This window comes from Ciconia boyciana, chromosome 13 (genome assembly GCF_034638445.1).
Source record: "Ciconia boyciana chromosome 13, ASM3463844v1, whole genome shotgun sequence".
Classification (NCBI taxonomy): Eukaryota; Metazoa; Chordata; class Aves; order Ciconiiformes; family Ciconiidae; genus Ciconia; species Ciconia boyciana.
This window is the reverse complement of record NC_132946.1, coordinates 758,255-773,464: the sequence shown is the minus strand read 5'-3', so window position 1 is coordinate 773,464 and position 15,210 is coordinate 758,255. Positions and strand designations below refer to the sequence as shown.

Sequence of the window (15,210 nt, the reverse complement as noted above, 5' to 3'; positions counted from 1 at the left end):
TATTTGGGTTAGGGTTGGTTGGGAAGATTTCTCTGAAAAAAACCCAGATTAGGTCCGTGCCCCCGAAGGCTGTTACGGGGCAATCGTGTATTATGTGAGACAAAGCTAGCCCAGGTATGGCCAGCAGCCTCCATAACGTGGTGTTGGGAGGTGTCCGTTCCCCAGCAGGACGGAGAAGGGCCGGCAGGCTCTGTGTGTTTGCAAGCCCCGTTTCTGTCTGGGCATCGCTTGCTGGGAGAGGCACCGGTGGATTCCTGCTGTCCGGCAAACCTTCTCTGTGCCACTGGATTTTCCTCCCCTCGGCTTCCCCCCCCACTCCCCCGCAGCTCCTCCGTCACCCACGACTTTCTCCCCTCCGGCAGCGGCTGCTGCTGGGAGCTGCGGAAGAGCCGAGCGAGGTTCGCCCGCTGCGTCTCCTCTGCTCCAAAGGGCCGGTCCAGGCAGCCTTTCCCCGTGAGTCACCGGCACCTGCCTGCTGCGGGTTTGTTTCGACACCCCTCCCCAGCCCGTCCTTCACCCCGGCGCTGAGGCAGCGCCGTGCCTGCGACGCTGCCTGCGCCTTCGCCGCGTTTTCGGGTACCGCAGCCCGAAGCGGTACCCGAGCGGGGGCTGCCCGCTCCCGAGCCCTGCCTGGGGCTGGCCGGGCTCCCACCGCACGCCGCGAGCCCCCTGGGAACGCCGTCCCCGTGGGACGAGCCCGGGGTTCCCCCCTGACCCTCGGAGCAGCGGCTGCAGCGGCGGAGGAGGGGATATCGCCAAACCACAAATTTTATTGCCTGTTGTTCCCATAAACTCCAAGCTGAGTTTCTCAAACGCTTTGAGTTTACGATGTTTAGCGTGTGTCAGACCTGATTCTCGTACCATCCTGGATAGTTTTGTGTGTTTAAGGTGACTCAGGAGTACGGCAGGGTTCAGTATTTAATTCCCGATGAAGTAATCCATTTCTGTAGCTACTCCGTGGCTTTCTGCCTCCCGAGTATTATTCATACAAGGAGAAAAAGTGCTGCGCCTGCCCTGAGAAGTAAATGCAAAAAGCACCTACAGAAAACCCGTGCTTTTCCAAAGTTTAAAGTGAGCGTTCATGCCAAAAAGCGCCCAGCAGGACACGCGTCCCAGGTTATCGACCAGGGAGGCCTTACAGGCAGACTGCGGGGGAATGCTCTCGATCAAATGATATTTTTCTTATTAGAACTGCAGTTATCGGGTATAAAGTTTGACCAGTCAATACAACAGCTTTCTTGCAGGATTGGCACCACTTAGTTTATTTTAAAAGGCTTTTGTTTTGCTCTGGGAAGCCTTTACAAATACAAGGCTTTCTAAAATGACCACCGGTTGAAGTGTCATCCCCTTTACAGCTCTCACCGAGGTCTGGCTGTCCTCTAACGCACGCGCTACTGCAAGGCTTTGTCTGTGTTGTGAGTTCTCAGCTACCCCAGAGGAAGAGCGGGGACCCACCCTGCGGCGTCCGCTTCTGGCTGCCGCCGTGATGGGAAGCGTGGCCGCTGACGAGGATCGGGGACGGGGCTACCCTCCGAGGCCGTGCCCCCTCAGCCCGTCCCGAGCTGTGCCGGCTGCCGGCTCCTTCCCCGCCGTGGGACCTGGGTGCGGCGCGGTGCTCCGGGCCGCAGCTGCGGGGGGTTTCCTTGTCTCCTTCCTTTCCAGGGGGCCGATTGCATGGTTAGCACCTGCTGATTTAACCCAGCTCTTGGTGCGGGAGGGTTGCTGGGAGTGGGGCAGAGTCCCTTCAGCAGCCGGAGAGGAAGAGGAGTCCCTGCGGGAGCGGGCTCGGCAGCGGGGAAGGCGCTGGGCTGCGCTGTCCCGGCAGCAGGCCGAGATCCTACAGCCCCTCCTCGGTGCTGCCCGCAAGCAGAACTGAGCAAACCCTGCAGACCCTGCGGGGAGCTGCAGTCCGTCGAGCGCCGTTGCCCACGCAGGTACGGATGAGGAACAGAACAACTGTGGTACGTCCCCCTTCGCGATGTTTGCTTGCTTTTTCCCAGGGAGATGTTTTCTTTCCCCCCTCCCGCTGTTCACAGGAGGCTGTGCTTTGTAAGAGCTGGAGTCAAAATCGACCCTAGCAACTATCTGCATCTGGCAGAAGGTCCTTAGTCAGGTGTTAGTGAGCCAAACCAGCCCCCGTATGAAGAAGCAACAAACTGGAAAGGAAGGAGCTTACTCCAAGACATTCTCTAGCCCTGGAGTTTGCCGTTATTTGCACCCCTGCTGCAGTCGCGCCGGCTCACACCTGGAATGCAAAGGGGGAGGCGGCCCTGGGGTGCACGTGCCTGTCGTAGGCTACCCCAGCGTTTTTCTCTAGGTCTGTTTTGCCACTGTCGCGAACAGGGCAAGTCCAGTGTCACGAGCGCCGTCGTTTGATGCTGTGCCGGAGAGGCGATGGGGACAGGCACCGAGCACCTCACCCTCGTGCGCTGGAGAAGGGGCTCTGAGGCAGAGCAAGCCCAGTTCTCTCTTCTCCTACGGTCTCCAAAGGACTGTCCAGGAGTGGAACTGTTGGGAGACACCTGAGGTTCCAGCATTTTCGGTCACCTTGCTGGCTAATGCTGCTTTCTGAAAAGCATTTTCACTGTGCCCTCGCTTGCACCCCCGGCTCCCCCCAGCCCGCTCCCCAGCCAGGTCTAGCCGTGCTCTGCACCAGGGCAGGCACAGGCAAGTCCCGTAGTCTCCTGGGATGCCTGCATGGAAGGAACTTGATGATTAAAAAAAAAGCAGTTATTAAAAAATATATCTTTATTTTTTTCATTTATCAGCTATTTAAATAATCCAGTTAAAATACATTTTATTGCACATTAAAGAATCTTTCTGGATTCTCACTGTCCTATATAAAATAACCTTATATAGAGAAAGGAAAAGAGACTTTCTTACACTTACATACACACACTCTCTCCCAATCACTCTTGCTCTACAAAAACCCTAAGCAGCCAACCCGGTGTAGGCTATATTCATCCTCAACGTCTACAGTGTGCTCTAGGCAGCTAAGAGTCGGCTATGGTAGGAAGAAGTCAGGTGCAGGACTGGGAGCGAGGGGAAGGGTGCTGCCACCGCAGCCGGGTGCCCTGCAGGTCTCTCCACAAGCGCTCCGCGGCCGTGCGGGCCAGAGGGTCCCGTGCGGCGGAAGCAGCACAGTGCGGTGCACGGGAGGTGAAACGCAGGGTGTTGGTGCAGCATGGTGGAATGGAGGGGGCGTAAGCAAGGTGGACAACATACCGGCAGGGCAGATGTGTCCTCCGGCCACCTCCCTTCAGGGCTGTGTGCGGAGCCCAGGGCAGCTCCGGCCGCCGCTGCAGCCCCGCGTGGCTCCGAGCCCTCCCCGGGCACCGCCAGCTCCGAGGCAGCCGGGGCGGTGAACCGGATGGCCGCAGGAAGGAAGTCCTTGCCTGGGGTTGAGCAGGAAAGGAGCAGCCAGCTTCCTTTAAGGCTTCTGGGAAGTCACGTGTGGCCAAGGCTGCGTGCTGCTTAATGAGCTCCTCTGAGCTTAACGAGCTCCTCTGAGCTTAACGTTTAATGGCTGGCTTGAGCGATGTAAAATGAAACAAGCTTGCAGAGTATGCAGTTCATTATTGCGATCCGAATTAGATTTCATGCCCTTTTCAGATGTTTCTTTTGGGATGACTTAAGTTCTCCTACTCAAGCTGTGTAATAACTTGCTCTACAAGCACATCTATGGCTACCCTAGCTTTTCAGCTCAGAATAAAGAGCTCCTCAGGCCACCTTTGGAATCAGGTTCCCAATCAAAGTTCAACTTGAGAGCTTTCCTTTTATCCAATTTCTGCTCTTCCCAAACCTGTCATGCCCCTTCCTACAAATGTCGTGCTGCATTCCTGAAAGCCCTGGGTTTTTCCCACAAGTCAAGCCGCACAGCAGAGCACAATTAGTGTTAATACTCAACGTGGCATCAGTCTTCTGCTGTGCAGTAATTCCTGCCCACTTACAATGGGGTGTGTCCAGTCGGTTGCTAATGTATGCCTCTGTCGGGCAAGACATCCCAGCTCAGTGCCACATCCTGCTCCAGCCATCTCCTGCAATCATTAACTTGAGAATTGATGTTGCTCGAAGTTCCTAATGTCTCTGAGCCCTTGGCTTTTGTGTCTGAGCTTTGCTCAGAGAAGCTTTGCCTGCAAGTTCAATCCCTGAATAAGGGTCTGACCCAACAGCCCTTCAGTGCTCGTTTGGATGGGTGCCTTTCACGCCTGGACATGTGGGTCCAGCACCCGCCTCTTCTTTTGGCACCTGGATGGGTGGATAAATAAGTGTCAGTGTTGCCCAACCTCTAGTGTATCGGGCAGCTGCTCTGTGAACGCAGTCTCTAGCCGCAAAGTGCTGTAATTGGGGGGGGGAGTCCTGGGCAAGGGGCTGTCCTCGGGCAGCGGCAGGCGGAGGGCGGTGTTGAAGGTGGGCAGGTCCTCGTCGATGCAGACGGGGTTATCGTGGCCCTGCCTCTCGAGATCACCGGCCTGCGGCGGCTTCCCCAACCGGTCCCTTTTTCGGTCGTTCCACCATTTCTTTGCCTTTTGCCATTGGCACCGCATTACGATGGAAAGCGAATCGATGAAGAAGACCTCGACGATCTCAATGACGCAAACGACTGAGCAGCTCATCCAAAGGCCCAGCTGGCCTCCAAAGTTGGAAAGAAGAATGACGAGCTGGAAGAGAAGAGAGCACAAGGTTATCGGCTCCTGCGGGCGCCAGATGCGTGTCCACGGCACTGTTACGGCGTGCAGGGAGGCTGTGCCAAGCTGGGGCACCCAGCGTTTGCTGTGAGCGCTACCAAATGCAGTGGGCCCTTCCTCTGCTGCCTGCGTTATCCTCTCCTGCTCTGCTTCAGCAGGAGCTCAGCGCTGCGCTCACTGCCCGCAGGCTACCCTGGCGCAGGGCTTGGGACTGCACAGTTTGAAAAGCGGCCCCGGATAAAAGGGCTGCAAAGGGCAGGACCGGGCACCCCGGGGTGCGTCGTCTGGGGACGGTTTCCTGCCCGTGCCTGGATGGGACCATTCCCCTGGCGAGATGAAAACTTCCAGCCTGCCTGGGAGGAAGAGCCGCATCCTCCTGGTGCTGAGCAGGGAACTGCTGCGCTCACTTACTGTGTTGGCAGGATTCTCCGAAATGAATCTCTCGTTCAGGTCTTTGTAAAACACCATGAGGTTTGCGAGGTCCGTCCTGAGAGGAGAAGCAGAAGGCAGGCCGAGGGTTTAGTAAAACAATAACATGAAACATACTGAAAAACTATGCAAATAACCAGTTGGACCAGTAGGGCTGGGCCGCTCTAAGGGAGCTTTTTCCCCAATTGCCATCATTAGGGCTGCTGAGATTATATCTGAGCTTGAGGTGCAAGCTAGAAACACATACATGGAAACTTACTTGTTCAGCTTCTTGTTGATTTTTTGCCCTTTGTCCCAAGAGAGAACTCGAAGCATCCAGTCCTGGAAAAAAGACAGAAAATACTGCTGTAGCTGTGTGTGCTTGCGCAGAAATCCCCTGGAAAGGGAGCTCACGCTCCACACCTCCTTGGACCAGCTTGGGTGCCAGAATTGAATGTGTGTGACGGGCCAGCCGACCCCGAGGGGATCTCCCAGCCCACAAGTCAAATTTTTGTTTAATGGTAAACTGCTGGAGGGGAAGTCCTGACCTGGACACTACAGACTGAGCCTCTGGGAGGAGCATCATTGAAGTGCTAACGAATACCCCGGGGGCCCCCTGCTTCCGCACTGAACCTCTGGGTTTATTTAGTGCCTTGTTGTGCCATGCTGCTGTCAGGGCGCAGCGCGATGAGGAACTGACCTCTGAGACGGTGGATGGCCACTGGGCGATGCTGGTGGTGAGCGCCCACTCCTTGAAGCTGGAGAGAGAGGCAGGCTGTCAGCTGTGAGCTCAAACCCCCCCCCCCCGCAGCATTTTACCTCTGGTCGTGGGCAAGATTCACCTGCAGGCGTCCTTGCAGATTTGCTGGCAGCCCAGCTGCTCCTTCACAAACTTTTCGTGCAGTCTGTAGTAGCAGTACACTGCAAGAAGGGAGCAGGATATGTGTATGAGAAGCCAGAAAGAAAAGTAAAGATCTTTTGCTACCTGTGCTGGAGTGGGGCTTCTGGGGTGTAGGTGGCCTTCGTGGCCATCACCTACATGGTGGGGATAAAAAGATTTGCCTATTTGCCTTTGCGAAGTGGTTGTCACTTGCTATAGGCATGAACAATTGCCTCACCCCGTCAAGTCTTCCACTCGACGCTTCTGTGGCGTGCACAAATGACCAGCAATTAGGACAACCGTCAGAAACAAGTCAATCTAAACAGTTTCAGGCTCTGCGGTGTGGGGTCGTAAGTGGGCTACGGCAGATTCGCCTCTTCCCAGGGCGCTGTGTGCCTGGGGCGGTGCTGGGTGCAGGCAGGGCTGTGCCGACCGGGACGAGGGATGTGGCTGGCAGCGGGCGGCTGAGGCGTGCCCCATGTGGGAGGTGTTTGAACACTTACTCCAGTTGGGGTTTTTCTTGTAGTTGCAGTACTCTGCCCCAGCAGGTAAGGGCTGTGCGTACTGGGCACAGCCACACGAGTCCACCATGGCCTTCTGAAAGCAGGAGTGCAGGCAAATCTGGGGGACATAAACCAAGAGCTGGTGATTAAGAAGCACAGGCTGCTGCGCTTCTGCAGCGCCAAGCTCCAGGCCCACATGCACCTAAAACATCCTCTGTTTATGATGGTACCAATAAGATGGGAACCCATTTCCCTAGGCCTTCAGGCTCTGTTGCCAGTGAATACAAATACAGGCAGAAAGTGCCACGGAAGGTTTAGGCTCTAGTGCAAGAAATAAGAATCGAATCCTCTCTGGGGGGGGACTCTGAATGTGCCTGCTTCCCCCACAGCCATCAAGAGCTTCAGTGTTGCAGTTGCTCTTTCCACAGCCAAGGAGAAGGTTTGCGGTCTGCCGTGGCACATGGTCCATGAATCAACAACTAGGCGTGGGACGCGACCCACTAGTGAAAATGTTCACAGCTTTGACCAAATTGTGTTGGTGCATATTTGGAGACCTGAAGATGTAAGGATTAATGGGGCAGTAGAGTCAGTGTTTTGTGCTAAATCAGTTGGAACAAGCAGGAACTGAACTTCTCTTTTTGAAATCCCAGTCATCAAGCCTTTTGGTCCCAGTCCCAGCCCTCCTAAGCTCTGAGTTTTGGTGAAGTACTGTTATTAAAAACCTGAGATAATGTCTGTGTGATCCTACCTGGCAATACATCACAGGAGATTTCAGGTATAATAGCCCATAAAATAAAAATCCAGCCTAGGCACAGGCTTTGCAGTAGGCAGCAGCTAATATAATTACGATTCTTCAAGTGGGGAGCGCCAGAACAACTGACAGTCTCCGAGAGGACCCAATTACAGAAACCATGCAAAATTAGTGGAAACTTACTCTGTAAACAAACATCCTGCTATCTGGATACTGATTAGATGGTATCTGTTATTCTTGGAGTCCTAAAGGTCACAATTTCTGGCTTCAAGGGTTACTAAGCTGCAACATTTACTTGGCCAATATTTTCCAGTCTCACATTGCTTGAAAATTGCCTAATGAGTTAATGTTCTCTCTTTATCTAACAGGGCGCCTAAGGGAACTTCAAACATGAACCACTTAGGAATAAAATTTGGATTTTTAAAAAGTGCTGTGGCAATTTACATCAGTGGTTAAAAGCAGTGACCCTACGCCTGGACTGTTCACAATCCCAGATCCTGAACTACAGAATACTGTAAAGCTTTTTATGAAGGTAGTTTTCAAGCCACTGATAAAACCAAATGTAACCGATTTACCTGCAGTGAGTAGCTCTTGTTATAGAGATTTTCTACAGGTATGTCAGCACCAGTCTCCGTACAGTCACTGTAGGGTTTGCTCAGCTTGCGAGACCGAGTCTGAGAACCAGAAAAGAACAAACCTTGCTTTTTGGAGGTCACGGAGAAACCAAAGGATTTAGTGGCAGTTCATCACGATTCTGAAACTGTAAGTGATGGGGCAGGTTTGAACAGCATGTTTACCTTTTGCCATCTCAAATGATTTGTCAATCACTTGTTAAAACAAGGGTGGTTTTGGTTTGTAATGTCCATTTCCCAAAACACTGCTCTGGCTGGATTATCTGCTGTCTTTGTTGAAAACCTCCGCAGGAATGCAGACATGGTATAATTGTAACGGTGAGGATTTTTCAGAGCAGAGTCATTCATATGTATGTTTTCTGTCATTGCAAAGTCCTAGAGGCTATGCATCGTTTATCCTGGATGTGCGCTCTGTTGTGAGGGAAGGGAGGTTGTTGGGTTGTTTGTTTGTTTTGTTTTCTGTGAAGACCCACACCTTCCCCAGCCGTTGTTGCACTGGCTGCTCCTGTTCTGTGGGTAAAACAGCACTTCAGGCTCCACTAATGCTCAACAGCACCTTTCTAAAATGACTCTAAATCAAATGTTTGTATCATCTCCTTCAGGACTTTTTCCAGATATGGCTTTGACCCTTCCTCTCATATGAGTGCTAACACCTTTTCCTGTTCTGCAATCTCTGTCCGGAGAAGAGAGCTCTGAAACGTCAAGTGCTGTGCCTGCAAGGTCTGCTGAAACCAGGGCTGGGAGCCCTCAAATTTACTCACAAGACCTGACTCAGGCTACATCGACTGCTTCCTGCAGACTGCCCGACCTCGCTCAGCCCTAAACTCTTACTATCTTTCTGCAGTAATTACCCACTTTATAACAAAGAAAGTGGCCTGAAACCACAAGAAATGTCATGCATTTAAGAATCAATTCACCTATCTTTCTCTACAGAGTTTAAAATTAGGGGCTGATCCCACAAAGGATCAATTTAGTAGGAACCTGAGAAATGCCTGCTTACCTTTAAGGCTATAAGGCTATAAGTCAGTCTATACTGACTATAGATCTACAGGTTACTGAGGTCAAACCTGAGAGCAAGCATTACCATTTTTATCTGCAGCAACAGAAGTCTACAGGCATGTATGGTCCAAGTCAGCTCTTTTAAAAAGATGCTCAAATCTCTCTTTGGAGGGAACACAGAATATGTGATTTCAATATTAGAGATGGATTACTTCTGAAAACTGAATGAAACCAGCTTTTAATATGCTTTTAACTTCCGCAGACAATCTAATGCCAGGACTCTGCCTTGGTCTGCTGCCGTATCTTCTAGCAGATGATAGATCCTTTGTACAGGATTTTTTTTGTTGTGGCTTATACTCCTACAAAAGCTTACTTGTTCATTCAGGTACTGAAATAATTTCCAAACTAAATATTTAACTAAAGCACTGAAACTCCTACCAAGCAATGCCTTGTTTGCATTCCAAACATCTTGGAATATTTTTGGAGGCGGGGGGGGGGGGGGGCTAGTACACAGCAGAACATGAGCGATAACCTAGACACTGACGTTCGCATTTGCAAAACAGCGATTGCCACGCTCAAGCCTCTAGTGAGCAGCGTGTGTGGGGCACATGTCTGCTGTGTCCTCCTTCGTGTATTTGGATGCAGGTACAAGGACTGATCTGGCACCTTGGTGGTGCAGCCCTGTCCCGACAATCGCGATTCCCCCTCGGCAGGCTCTCTGGAGTCTTCCTTTTCTGGCAGTACAGGGATCACCAGCTTTTGTTTTGAGTCCAGAAATTGTGTCCAGCTTCTATTTCAGCTGTTACATTAGGACGCAATCAGATCACTTCCTCCTGCCAAATCTTTTAAACATAGCCACTGAGATACGTTCGGTCTCGTTTTTTATACTATATGCAACAGTCCAAATCTACTCTGCCAGGAAAATATCACATTAAATATTGAGGCTCTGCCTGCAGTGACTTCCTCCTGTACGGTGTAATAGTTAGAAAGGAAACAGTCTTGCAAGACTTTGCCTCCTTTACACCGTTCTGGTTCCAATACCTTCTATTAACTTTCTGTTTGTTAGGTAGCTTTTATCCCCACTGGTTAGACCAAAGAGTTGCTGCCACAGTTTTCCAGACAGCTGGAAGAGAGTTAACTATTTGCACATTTTAAAGCCATCAGCCCTGTTTTTAATGTCTTTTCTAATGCGTGGACTATCTAGATCTGGCACACCCAGCCAGGACAGATAAGCCGGCTGGCTGATGCATTTGACCCAACCATCAGTGAAGAAAAGGCAGAACTAAAATGCTCACTTAACAGCCCATCCAGATGAAAGGGGAAAGTCTGGCTTGCCTGATGGCACTGCTTTCACTCCTCTACCACGGAGAGAAGCCCCTTGGATCAAATGCCTTGTCTGCACTACATTAATTGGGGAAATTTGGAGCTGCAGCCCTCCCTGCCCTTGCCGAAGCAATGGCAAGACGCTTCACTAAGCTGGCAAAGGCAGAGTCGCTGCCCACGAGGCTTTCTTTACAGCTGGGATAGCAAGAAACCCAGAAAAACAAGACTTGCACCCACAAAACGGTTAAACGGGTTGTGCTGCAGTCATCTCTACAGACCTGACCCTAACGTGGGCTACCCACAGCTCGAGATCTTTCTCTTCCACCCCTGGAACTCATCTGCTTATTGCTAAAGCGAAACGGGGCACACATTTCTGTGGTTGTGGATTTTGCTGTGAAAACAAAGCAAAAAAAATCCCCTGGAAAGCCAAGGGGTCGGAGAAAAGGGAGAACAAACAAAATCCCAGTAGCTGTTTGGTTTATAAAGAGCTGATTTTCCAACAGCCTCTGCGCAAAGGAAAACCTTGTTCAGAAAAGTGCTGTCACAGGATTTTCCTCGGGGCACTTCAGCTGCTCAAGTGTGAGGTGTTAGATGCCTTCCAGCTACTGGCTACGTTCAATGTTCAGGCATCGTGTCAGTTCATATTTACATCTGTTTCAAGTAAGTGGTGCTGTGCACCTGGAAACAAGACTGCTGTCACTCACAAAGTGCATCCCTATGGAGGTGGCCGCTGCAGTCTCAATTTCTGTGCCGATGTCTTCGATGAAAGGATATTCATTTTGGTCATGGACAATGATCTTGGCTCCTGTGGATGTCACCAGGAAGGGGTTGTAGTCTGCTTCATCTATATACAGAACAACCTGCAATCCTGAAGAACAGAGACAAGGCAGGAGCAGAGTTACACCAGAAGCCAGAGCCATTTTTTCTGGTCAGGGAGGGCAGCACAGTTTACTTAATATTATCTGGCCTTAAGTAGAACTGTAACAACCAAGCAAAGCCTTTGCAGCGCTAGACTGAGACCCTTGCAGCAAGCAATGTCCCTCCGCGGCCCCAAGTACAGCAAACAAATAATGTCTCCGTAGGAACCTACTTTAAAAAGTTATATAACTGGGAAGCAGTAATTTCAGATGGAAAACATTAGTGATGCAATGATATTATCTTTGTATTCTCTGGCAATAGTTTGCACTAGTTCAAACAAGCACTTCCCCCATCAGCTTACACATCTAGAGCCAACACATCAGTCACTCTCCAGTAGGATCCAGTTCGCTGAACCGCTTGTTATCTAATAGCTCCTCTGCAAACTCGGTTTCCTTACCGTACTCGCTGCCTCCCGTGGAGGTGCTCAGGATCGTCCCGTTTTCCCCACTGTTGAAGGTATAGCAGTTGCCATGCAGGGGATGATGGAAACGAGTGAAGTGCCTGAAAGAAATCAAACACTGTTACGTTGCCCTCTGCAGTTTTAACTGTCTGTGGGAGAACATCAGCAGATTTGGGCTTTTTGTTTTGGCAGAGACATAGCAGGACTGGACGTTTCTTTTTTTTTTTTGCAAGCAATTTATTTTCCTGAAAAGTGTGGGTCTTTGTCTTAGTATCTTGAAACTACGTGGAAATACGATCTGGTTTAATAGCATCAGGAAACGAAAAGTTTAGGAGGTTTTCATGTGGGAATGGGGGCTGAGAGGGTGGGGGAAGCGGATTTACAGAACTAGCAGGAAGGTGGCGGTGGAGGGGCCAGAGTCCTCTTTCACTCGACAGCCAAATGTCTAAAGGAACACGAGTCTTCATTTTTCAGAAAAGATGTCACAGCCACTGTCATGCAGGGGAGGCGGAGGACACACCCTCGTGATTCAAGCACATTCACGTCTTTCCCGTGAACATCCCCTCCCACTCAAGCAAATGTCTTCATTCCAAGAAAAGCTGTTATGCGTTTGCACGATTACAGACACGAGCAAAATGCCTTCGGTAATGAGAGTTACAGTGCAGCTTGCTTTGCACATGGCAGTGGGGAAATTGCTAAACAAGCGCAATCTTATCCCCACAACTGCACAGGGGAACTCGGCCGCTATCCCCAGCACGAAGGGATGACTCTCCTGCTACCAGGACACACAAGAATTGCACTGCCACAATCACAAGCAGGTGGATTTGATTCTGCCAAAACCCATGGGTTTATCTGAAATGTGGACAGCAGAATGCTACGACAAATTAAATTAAAGAGCGTATCTAAAGTTCATGAAGACGTGAATGTTTGCTTTCATTTAAAAATGGAAACGGTTCCTGCTGGAATTCAGCAAATACCAAATATTCAATTCCTACGTATTATGTACCTGGAAATAAGCTGTTAAGCTGGCAGGTATTTTCTGTGCACTGACCTTTTGTCACAAGATAGGCCATCAAAGAAACATGTCAGTAGAAGGTCATCAGCAGAATAACTCAATTTTTCTTTAGTCTCCAGGGGAATTTGTGCCATGATGTTCATGTAATGCAGCTTGTACCATTCTTGGATAGCATTAACACCAGAACTGAATGTATAAAGTGCACACTCACTGCTGTTGTTTGCATCGCACTGATAATTACAAAGGGGAAAAAGCATGTCAGATGAAATGAAGTTATGTATTCTACAAGGTATGTGTGATACCGTTTCTCTTCCACAGTAATAACCACGTATGAAGTTATAGTAGCACAAAGGGGCATGAAACACCTTTCATTCAGGGCTAAGCGATACAATCAAGTGTTTCAGGCCCAAAGGACAGGTCACGGAAGGCACTAAGTCTACTTGGATAGACTTCAGGAAGGCATTTCTCTTCCAGAGAGCTGGAGATGAATCTGCAGGCAGCCATGGAGGCATGGCAGAACGGGCAAAAGAGCAGAGGGAGCGTTATTTCACTATAAAGTCACCTAAGCAAGCACTAAAACTGGCTGGAGGGATACCAACCCAAACACCCCTTCGCTGCCCCACAAGGAACTTGCTGGCCGAGGAAGAGCGACACTCACCAGCTGGAAGCCGATGATATCATTTGAATCCCCAGAGTTCACTATGGACGAATCCTTGTGAAAGACACTGCCCTCTATTTTCCTCTTCTGGCCACTGCGAAGGTCAGTCGCTGTCTTAGACAAGTCCTCAAACTTCAGCAGAGGGATCTGTTTGAAGAAGTCGCTCCCTGTGCTGTTCCACTCATCCACCGACCGGCGCACCTTGGACTTGCCCTCTGAAAATCCATAGAAAGTCTCCAAAGCTTTTTTTGTCTCTTTGTCCAATTCAGATAAATAGTCTTTCATGGAACTGTACCTGCACGGAGACAATGTGAGAAAGTGACGGCCCATCTCACCTCACCACCTAGCTGCAGCGTTTTGCCCCCTGCACTGCGAGTCTCATCGCTCAGGACAGAATTCTTTTGTCGCGGACTCACATCGATCTCTCTTACTACCACATCAATTTACATCGGTGTGGGCAGACACGGCTATACCCACGGAGAGATCTCGGAGCAAGGACCGTAAGAAGCAAAGCAGACTGATCTACAGAGAAAGCCCTCGCAGACTCCCAAGCTCCCTGGAGGTTGTGTTAGCAAGCCCGACGAGGCAGAGCATGTGGAAATAAGACTTCTGCATCTGTGCCAAGAGGCACCGGAGAGCTGGACAGCCTGCAGGGACTGGGGTGGGCAGCTGGCAGCAGAACAGACATCACCGTAAAGTGTAATTTGGCAGAGAAAAAGTATTGTTGATTGCTAACGTCAAAGCATCCTATAAGGAAAGGGAGAGGCAACAGAGGAGCGACAGATGTTCCCTCTCCGTTCTTCAGGAGACGCTGTTGCTTGTAATCCTGGAACTTTGGCCCTGGGAAGAAGGGAATTTGAAGAGAACCACGGAGCCGACCAGGGTCTGTCTCGAGCAGAAAGCTAAGCCGACTGAGTCTAGCTCAGCGGGCAGCAAGTGAAGGGTGTGATTATAATCCACGCGTGTCTGAAGAGCACCAGCACAGAGGTGGATACGTTACTCAAAGTGCCGTAGAGGAAAAACTCACGGTTGGGAAAGGCTGCCGACGAGCAGCACCGCGGTGCGGCAGGATAAGCCCGGGAAGGGGTTTGGTGCTGGGCTGGTGAGGGGACCACGAACTCGCCAGGAGTCCCCGGCGGCCGGGGACCACCCTCTCCTCCCCGCCGGCGGCCCGGCACCCCGAGCCTTACTTGTAGGGGTTGATGTTGCAGATGGTGACGGCGGGGAAGGGCAGCTTCTGGAACTGGACGGTGACAGAGACCGAGGCGCTGTAGTAGTTCAGGAGGAGCTCCGCGCACTGCCAGAGGATCAGCCCCACGGCGCTGAGGGTCAGCAGGATCCAGAGGAACCTGCGCAGCCGGCCCCGCGACACCACGATGCGCCGGCAGCCGTGCGTGTTGGTGTTCAGGCAGTACCACCGCATCAGCTCGCTCAGCGTCGGCGCCTGCGGGCCCTTCACCGGCAGCGTCCTCTTGATCCGGGCCGTGATCTTCTTCCCGGGGGCCACGGCGCCGGCGGCAGCTGCGGAGAGACGGAGCGGGCGCCTCAGCGCGGCGGGGCGGGGGCGGCGGGGCCCCGCGCCCTCCCTCCGCCTCGCCGCGGTGCCGCCAGAGCTGCCGCCGCCCGCCCCGCGGCGCGGCCGGGCGACCCCCGCGCCGACAGGACGCCGCCGTCCCGCCGCTACCGACTGCGGAGCCGTAAACCGGCGTCCCGCCCCCGCCGGCGGGCGTTTCGGCCGCGAAACGCCGCTTCCCGGGGGAAATCGCCCCCGCCGAGGCAGCCCGCGGCTGCGGCGCCCCTGCCCCGCCTCACCTCGGCCGCCCTCCGGGCCCGGCGGGGCCATGCTGCGCTCCCGGCCCCGGCGCCGCTGCCGATGGCGCGGCCGGCGGCCGCCCCGGCGCCTACCCCCGCCGCCCGCCCCGCCCCGCCCGGCCCGGCCCCGCCCCGGCCCGCCCCGCCGCCGCCCCCGCCCCCGCTCCGCGGCTGCGCAGCGCCGCCCCACGGCGGCCGCCGGGGCTCGCGCGGGGCTGACAGG

General features: G+C 52.4%; 1 protein-coding gene across 2 annotated transcripts; it reads right to left on the bottom strand.

Moving 5' to 3' along the window:
• Nucleotides 1–2,771: 2,771 nt before the first annotated feature.
• SCNN1G (sodium channel epithelial 1 subunit gamma) lies at nt 2,772–15,081 on the bottom strand. 2 transcript variants are annotated; one of them, XM_072878286.1, is made up of 13 exons: nt 14,988–15,081; nt 14,366–14,696; nt 13,176–13,470; nt 12,554–12,747; nt 11,500–11,603; nt 10,889–11,052; nt 7,806–7,904; nt 6,480–6,597; nt 5,939–6,017; nt 5,797–5,854; nt 5,377–5,438; nt 5,100–5,175; nt 2,772–4,661 (listed from the first exon to the last, which is right to left on the bottom strand). In XM_072878286.1, exons 1-13 carry the CDS (start codon nt 15,016–15,018, stop codon nt 4,272–4,274), a joined length of 2,001 nt encoding a protein of 666 aa, XP_072734387.1. In that variant the 5' UTR covers nt 15,019–15,081; the 3' UTR covers nt 2,772–4,271. The 2 variants fall into 2 exon arrangements, with proteins under 2 accessions (XP_072734387.1, XP_072734388.1); XM_072878287.1 differs by lacking the exon at nt 7,806–7,904.
• Between the last annotated feature and the right edge of the window lie 129 nt (nt 15,082–15,210).